Source organism: Gekko japonicus, unplaced genomic scaffold (genome assembly GCF_001447785.1).
Source record: "Gekko japonicus isolate JY-2015 unplaced genomic scaffold, Gekko_japonicus_V1.1 scaffold452, whole genome shotgun sequence".
Classification (NCBI taxonomy): domain Eukaryota; kingdom Metazoa; phylum Chordata; class Lepidosauria; order Squamata; family Gekkonidae; genus Gekko; species Gekko japonicus.
The window spans coordinates 934,238-942,515 of NW_015167545.1; the positions used below are offsets into that span (position 1 = coordinate 934,238).

The following is an 8,278-nucleotide window of genomic DNA, read 5'->3' on the forward strand; positions in this document are numbered from 1 at the left end:
GGGGGTGTGAGGTTGGCGTGATCCGGCTCCCGAAGGAGCCGTTTCATGCTTTGATCTCCTCCCCCGAAGAAGGCAAGTGCCAAGCAACTCTGCAGCGGCCGTTCGAGCCGGATTACCTAGGAAGGAAGGAAGGAAGGAAGGAAGGAAGGAAGGAAGGAAGGAAGGAAGGAAGGAAGTTTCAAATTCCCAGACCCTCCAGTCACCTATAACCAAACACATGAAGAACTTTTAAAAAGAGGGCTGGGGAATCAAAGCAGGACACACATGTACAAAACTCAGACCTAGGCAACGTGACTTAAAGTTGGAACCAAAGAGGTGATGAGAGACTTTTGCATCTCTCTGAGGCCTTCTGACAGTCTCTCCCACTCTGTGTGCTATGGCTTGCCTGGCGGTCCTGGTAGCGCTGCCACTGCTGTTCTTTGGGCTTTTGGTGTTGCTGCAGATCTCTGGAGGCTGCATCTCTCTTGAGGCTCTTTCTCGGGTCACTCTGTTCTCTGCCCTCTCAAACCTACATGGCGTCTGTCTCCCTTTTTTCTCCTCAAAATTCTCTCTTTCTCCCTCAGAAGTCTCTTTTCCCTCAGGATTGTCCTTTCCCTCCGGACTCTCCTTCGGCTCCCCCTCAGCGACAAAACACCTTATCACCTCTGTTCTAAAGAGATTTTACAAAGCAGTTGGTAAGTCGAGAGAAAGAAATGTTACCTTGAAAAGAAGGATCCGCTGTCTGGATGTGTTTCACCGCCACAAGGAATCCCAAAAGGGAGACGAGCAAATTCATACCTTGAAGAGAGCAAGATGTTTGCACGGATTACATGCAAAGCATTCTTATCCAAAGTTCCCTGGTATACATCATTAATTCTGATATGGATCTAACCCCAACAGAACAAGTATAACCAGAATTCAATTTCTCCTCAAAATAATAAAGAGAAGGACTCTGCCAGGCTGCCCATTAAAAATTAAACGTCTCAGAATAATTAGGGTAAACTGGCTTCATCCTGGGCCCACCATGGCCCTCCCTGTATGCTCTTTCCCTTGTAGGTGGGGAGACAGGTTCATGCTCTTGGGGTGGACGATGCAGACGGTGTCCCTGTGGATTACAGGGCAGTTCCTTTGCTCTTAGCTCCTTAGACGTGAATCTCTTTGAAAAAACAGCTATTCTTAAACTGAGAGAGCACAGGTACTGACTATCTTTGCCTGCATCGTGCCGGTGGTGTATCCAGGATTTAGGACTGCTCTGCCCATACATTAAAACCAGTTTCATTCCATAATATGACACCCGTAAAAATATTTCACACCTACAAGCTGTGAAAAACACATTACCTTCTTTTGCTATTCCCATTATATCTCCTGATGCTTATTCTTTCTATCTCATTCTTTTTCAATTTGCCTTTTAAAAAAAGCATGTGGATCTATGTTTGTTTTGTTAAAAAATAAGGAAAAGGCCCTGGCCTGGATAGCCCAGGCAAGCCCAATCTCATCAGATCTCAGAAGCTAAACAGGGTATTTGGATGGGAGACCACCAGGGAATACCAGGACCAGGCGGCCAAAGGCAGGTTCTATCAAGCCCATGCTCCAGTAGGAGTCGCCAGAGGTCACCATGACTTCCAGGCACGGGCACACACACACACAAATGCAAAAATACAAAACAAGAAAAAGGGGGGGGGAGTGGTTCTACAGGCTTTCATACACCACAAACCTCAGCTCATTACTGTTGGGAAAAAGGGAACAGTGAGGCTTACGGGAAGACCATAGTCCTATGTGAAGGTGGGGTTGGCGGAAGGAGATAATTCCTGTTTCTGCTTATGACCCAAAGGAACAGTTTATGCTTTGGGACTTCTTAACCAAAAGAACCAATTCTGCTGACAGCTGTGTGAAACATCTTACCACAAAGGGAAGTGGGGACTACGAAACTGTACAAATTTACACCAGCAACGTGTGACCCAAAGGGGTCAGTCTGTGTGAGAAGAGTGGTTATGGATCCAAAACCAGACCAAAAGGAATGAATTCTTCACAATGGAGACATGAAGGGTGAGTTAGAAATACAGAAATCCATTCCATTTTTGTTCTTCCTTTCTGCAACTCCAGTTAGCAATTAATTGCACTGGAGGAATGGGCACAGTTGACATTAGAAATAAGGGCAGCCCCCTTTATCTTAAACAACAACAACTCATCTTAAACAACAACAACTCATAGGAAGCAGCCCTTTACTCTTCAGCCATCTAATTCATGATTGGCCACACGAGCCCATTCTGCATCTAGAATTCGCTCTGTTGTTTTACCCAACCCACACTGGAACGGAAAAAGATGCGGCTCAAGACCGCATTCAGATACCCCGGGCCAATGCCATACTGACTGCAGAGTGGCCCCTGAATGGCCATAAAATGGCCATAAATCTATGCAGATGGTACCATAACACGGAGAGATCAAAGGAAGTAAAACTGGCACGCAGTGTGGAGGCCACCATAAAATCTGACAATCAAAGAAAGTGAAAGTGGCATGCAATGTAGAGGGGAATTTATGTTCCATTGTGGGCTTGGTAAAACAGCGGAGCAAATGCCTCTGTGACAGCAGCTTTCCAGGGTCCCTGGCAGAAAAGGAGCCTTTCCTAGCACTTAAGATGGCTTTACAGAAGCAAAACACAGGACAGGAAGCACATCAGACAGAGCCAGACGCTTCATCTTTCAAGCTCTGCATTGCCTCCTCTGACTGGTAGTGGCTATCCCAAGTCTTAGGTACAGGTCTTTTGCATCATGTGCTTTTAACTAGAGAAACTGGAGATCGAAATGGGTTACCCTCCACATGCAAATCTGCTGCTCCTCCAGGAAGCCCCAGCCCCTCTCCCACCTCCAGATCAGCAGGGCTTATAAAGCAGATTTATCTCAGCCCACAAAACCTCTGACAGGTGGCGTCCAACCCCGCAAGACCAGATGGGAGCATCAGCCTCCCACACCCTCTCTCACCTGCCATCGTCCATCCGTCTGACCAGAGCTGCTCCAGTGAGCAGCCCTTTTATGCTAAGAAGGAACCACCCACTTCAGCTGGACTGATACATGTGGGCTTCCTTTTTATCTCTTGAGACACGACTCTACTGTGTGTGTGTTCCTTCAGGAAGCAGGGGACAGCAGCGAGACTGAAGCCAGCTGACTGGATGAAGGGGAATTAAAGGATACGTATGAGCTACAAGGGGGAGATGCAGAATGGTCTGGTATAGCCCAGTCCCATTGGATCTTGGAAGTGAAGCAGAGTGGGTCCTTGGATGGGAGACCACCAAGGGAGACTTTGCAGAGGAAGGCAACAGCAAATGTTCCCTCTAAGCTGTGGAGTCTTGGGAGCAAAAAATCTACTTTGTGAGCTACTGGCATTAAAGTTGTGAGCGAGTGATTTGGCTACTGCGTACATTAGTTTGCTCCGGAGCCATCCTTCCTGAGCTGAGACAAAAATGTGTGAGCCGGAGGCTACAAAACTGTGAGCCAGCTCACCCTAACTCAGCTTAGAGGGAACACTGACAGCAAGCCACCTCTGCTTCTCACTTGCTTTGAAAACCCCTTGCTGGGGTCGCCATCAGTAGGTTGCGACTTGATGGCACATACACACACACACTCACACAAAGTAGCTACAGGACTTGGCAGGAAGGCATTTTGGAGGATAGAATCCTGCCCCCCCATCTAGTTGCTGACCTAGACGTTCACACATTAAACTGTGGAAAAGTAGGGTGCACTGGTACTTTGTACAGTGCTGTGGCACAATACAACAAAGAACAAATGGAAGTGCCTTACACAGACCATTCAGGCCATTCATACATCTGCCCTAACTGGCTGCAGTGCTATGTATGGAATGGTCTTTCCCACCATCCTTCAACTGCATGGAGAACATGTCTCTCAATGGCCACTAGCCATGGTGACTAAAGTAACCTCCACAGAGTAAACCTCAGAGTAAAGTAAACCTCAGAATAGCAGTACCAAAGAGGCAACATCTGGGAAAAGCCTTGGCCTCTATGCCCTGTTGTTGGCCTTCCAGAGTAACTGGTTGGCTGCTATGTTCCCCCACGAGCACTACGGTCGGGGACCCGACACCTTCTGGTGATGCCGGGCCCCAACGAAGTCAGGCTGGCCGCCACCAGGGCCAGGGCGGTTTCGGTGGCGGCTCCTACCTGGTGGAACGAGCTCCCGGAGGAGATCCGGGCCCTGCGGGACCTTGCACAGTTCCGCAGGGCCTGTAAGACGGAGCTCTTCCGCCAGGCATATGAGTAGGAGCTGCCACTACCACCACTACCATCACTACCATCATAGCCTGGCCCTGGACGAGAGAACACCAGTGTCTCCCTGAGCAGACGACGCTGAGCTGGCGGGGCAGTTGCAATAGGCCACCTTGTGGAAGAACAGAGCACTTTGTTAATAATAATGTCATTGTCTTGTTGAGTGTTAAATGGTTTTTAAAATGTTTTATATTTGATTCTGGCTTATGCCTGACTGTAAGCCGCCCTGAGCCCGCGTTGCGGGGAGGGTGGGGTATAAATTAAACCTATAAATAAATAAAAATAAAAATATGTGAGGCTAGGTTAGAGTTGCCAACCTCCAGGTGGCACCTGGAGATCTCCCACTATTACATTAGATCTCCAGACAACCAAGATCAATTCACCTGGAGAAAATGCCTCCTTTAGAGGGTGGGCTCAATGACATCCCCCGCTGAAGCTCCTCCCCTCCCCAAACCTAACCCTCCCCAGGATCCACCCCCAAAGTCTCCAGGTATTTCATAGAATCATGGAGTTGGAGTCCAGGGTCATCTAGTCCACCCTCTGCACAATGCAGGAAATTCGTAAATACCTTCCCCTCCACAACTACAGTGACTGCTGTTCCACGCCCAGAAGATGACAAAAAACCTCCAGGATCCCCGGCCAAACTGGCCTGGAGAACAATTGCTTCCCGACCCCATTTCTCTGGGCATGTAAGAAAGGGCCACAAGAACTAAGCACTGAGGCAACCCATCCTGCTCTCCCTCTCATGATCTGCCTAAGTTCACAGAATCAGCATTGCTGTCAGACGGCCATCTAGCCTCTGTTTGAAAACCTCCAAAGAAGAAGAGCCCACCACCTGACGAGGAAGCCCGTTCCACTGAAGAACCAGTCTGTCAGGAAGTTTTTCCTAATGTTTAGCCGTAAACTCTTCTGATTTAATTTCAGTCCATTGGTTCTGGTCCGACCTTCTGGGACAACAGAAAACAACTCTGCACCATCCTCTATATGACAGCCCTTCAAGTACTTGAAAGTGGTTATCATATCACCTCTCAGTCATCTCCTCTGCAGGCTAAACATACCCAGCTCCTTCAACCTTTCCTCATAGGACTTGGTCTCCAGACCCCTCACCATCTTCGTTGCCCTCCTCTGGACATGTTCCAGCTTGTTTATATCCTTCTTAAATTGTGGTGCCCGAAACTGAACACAGTACCCTAGGTGAGGTCTAACCAGAGCAGAATAAAATGGTATCATCACTTCATGTGATCTGGACACTATACTTCTGTTGATACAGCCCAAAATGGCATTTGCCTTTTTAGCAAATTTCCCAGCTGAGACTTGACAACCTTAGACTAGATGGACCCCTAGCTGGATCTAGCAGACCTCTTATGTTATTAGATCCCAAAGTCTGCATCTCAGGTCTTCTGCATGCAATGCAGAATGCTGCAAAATATGGGTGGGCTCTGCACAGTTGCTTTCTAAATCATTTGGGCCATCTACCCCCTCCCTGTTAGACATTTCAAAAGATCAGTTGAATAGTTTATTTTAAAGTAAAAAATATGGTTATTTCTCCTTCCAGCTTAAACACAATTCAAACAATAGAGTGTGTTCTGGTTCCCAGATCCTATGCAAACATATAGAGGCCCCGGTCATTTGCTGTGGGAGAGCCATGGGTGGTGGGTGGATTATCGGGGCGCGATCACACAACAACATCTGGCAAGTGGAGCACACCCGTGGCCGACTCGTGGCATACCGCCGAAAAAGCACAATAAAAAAACAGTACCTCGTATGTAGTGGCAAACAGTTTGCCACGGGCTGCCTCCAGACTCCTGCGGTGTGATCACGCCTGCGCGCTGCGTTTCCCTCCGGCCCCTCGTTAATGCGCAGGCGGGGAGGATGGGACCCGTGGTTTGCCGCCGACGCATCGGATCGCGTTCTAGTGGCTCTAATTGCACCGGAGCAATTAGCCACGCCTCCCCCCCGTGTTATCCGGCCCATGTGACCGGGGCCATAATAGGGCAAATATGCCCAAGAGTTTCCACAATGGTTGCTTCTGGACTGGTCTTTAAGCCCATGCCCCTCCTCAAAGAGCAGCAGATGCCATGCAACCCTTTACCCTCAGACTGATTTTTTTTCTCAAACTTGCTTGATACATTCTTTTTGGAAAGATCATACTAGGGCACCCATTCCCTCTGCCAAATACCAGCAAAGTTTTTTTTTGGGGGGGAGCCCTGAAAAGTTGGTATATCGCTATAGTAGCATTACACTATGGTGATATAGCGATATATTACCAATTTTTTTTAAAAGCCAGCAAAAAAAAGGTACTCTAGTTGCAAGGGACAGGGAATGGCAGGTGCAAAGAGGTACTACAGAGAATACTCTCATGTGGAGCAATGCTCCCTCTAAGCTGTGGAGTCTTGTGAGCAAAAATTCTACTCTGTGAACTACTGGCATTAAATTTGTGAGTGAGTGATTTGGCTGCTGCATAAATTAGTCTGCTCTGGAGCTGGAGGCTAAAAAACTGTGAGCTAGCTCACACTTACTCAGCTTCGAGGGAACGCTGATGTGGAGTCTCCATTGCAGAAGCAACGAGAGCACAATGGGGCATCATCCCTGCACGGAAGCAGCCAAAGTTGTAGAAGCTTTTCTCCTTGCATAGATTATCGTATGTCGAGTCGTTGAGAAAACCAGTCCAGATCTAAGCAAACAGAACCAGACCCCAAATATCCCTGATCAGGAATGAGGGATTCCCTGGCTCCCTCTGAGCAGAGACCTGAACCCATGGAAACATAGAAAACAACAACAACAACTGCAACAGCTGGGTGGAGAAAGCATGGGAAATCCTTGGTATGAAGCAGCCCAGGTCATTGATGTGTGCTCAGTGGCATGATGTGCCCCATGACCGCCCTTGTACTTTATCAACAAATCAGTCAGCGAGTGAGACCTTTAGTGTAAGCTGCATATTTTGATTGCATTAACCGTTATGGAGAAGTGTTGCATTTTCGCAATCCGAGACCAGCATCTTGTTTTGCAATTGCTTCTTGGTAATTGCCTGTTTTCAACATCGGGAGGTTTTTTGAGGGGAATACTGTTTTGAGTCTGTCAGAGGCATGATCTGTGGTGCTTCAATACCCTCTGACATTCCACAGATGAAAGCAGGGATGTGGCCTACATGCAGTCCCACCCAGGGGTCATTTCATAGAAAAAGAGCTAGGGGGACTCATTAGCATAACTCATTAGCATATGCCACACCCCCTGACATCACCGGAAGTGTGTCATAAGGCCACACACCCCGCCCCCAACGGTCCCGGCCGCCGCCGCCGGCCTTGCAGCTCCACTGCCGAGCCCCATGAGGGGCCAGGCAGTGCACCTGCAAGGCCGGCAGGAGTGCAAGGAAGCCCCACGAAGGCCCTCCCTGGCCCCAGGCAGGCAGAGGTGGGGAGAGGCAGGGAGGAAGCCACTTACCCTCCCTCTTCTCCTGCCTGGGGGAACTGTGTTCCCCCGCGATCCCCCCCGAAATGACCTCTGGTCCCACCCATTCTCATTCCAAATATTGTGACAAAAGCTCCAATTATACACTGCTGAAGGTTCTACCCTACTTGCTTTATAAACCAAGAGGGTGACGGGGTTGTTTCTGTTCAGGGCTTTTTTTTGTAGAAAAAGCCCAGCAGGAACTCATTAGCATAATAAGGCATACCCAACAGCAGAAGCTCATTAGCATATTAGGCCACACCCCTGATAGTACAGTACCCCTGATAGTATATGCTCATTAGCATATTAGGCCATACCCGCATGCTACCAGAAGTGTGGTCATCCAGCCACACCCACCTTTTGCTTATTCTGTTTATCTTGTTTGTTGTCAAAACCCAGGGCTTTTTTTGTAGCAGGAACTCCTTTGCATGTTAGGCCACACACCCCTAATGTAGCCAATCCTAATGAGTTTCTGCTGTTGGGTGTGGCCTATTATGCTAATGAGTTCCTGCTGGGCGTGCCCAACTCAGAAGCCAGCCGGAACTCCGTTCCTGTGCGTTCCTGGCCAGAAATAGCCCT

At 48.6% G+C, this 8,278-nt stretch overlaps 1 protein-coding gene across 1 annotated transcript in view; it reads right to left on the reverse strand.

The window, feature by feature from the left end:
- The window catches only part of LOC107112486 (eosinophil peroxidase-like), a 30,541-nt gene extending 27,577 nt beyond the window's left edge, over window positions 1-2,964 (reverse strand). The window contains exons 1-2 of the mRNA XM_015413629.1: window positions 2,958-2,964; window positions 700-777 (exon numbers count right to left, since the gene is read on the reverse strand). Of these exons, the coding sequence (XP_015269115.1) occupies window positions 700-777; window positions 2,958-2,964 (85 nt within the window). The remainder of the gene's footprint in view (window positions 1-699; window positions 778-2,957) is intronic.
- Window positions 2,965-8,278: the final 5,314 nt, after the last annotated feature.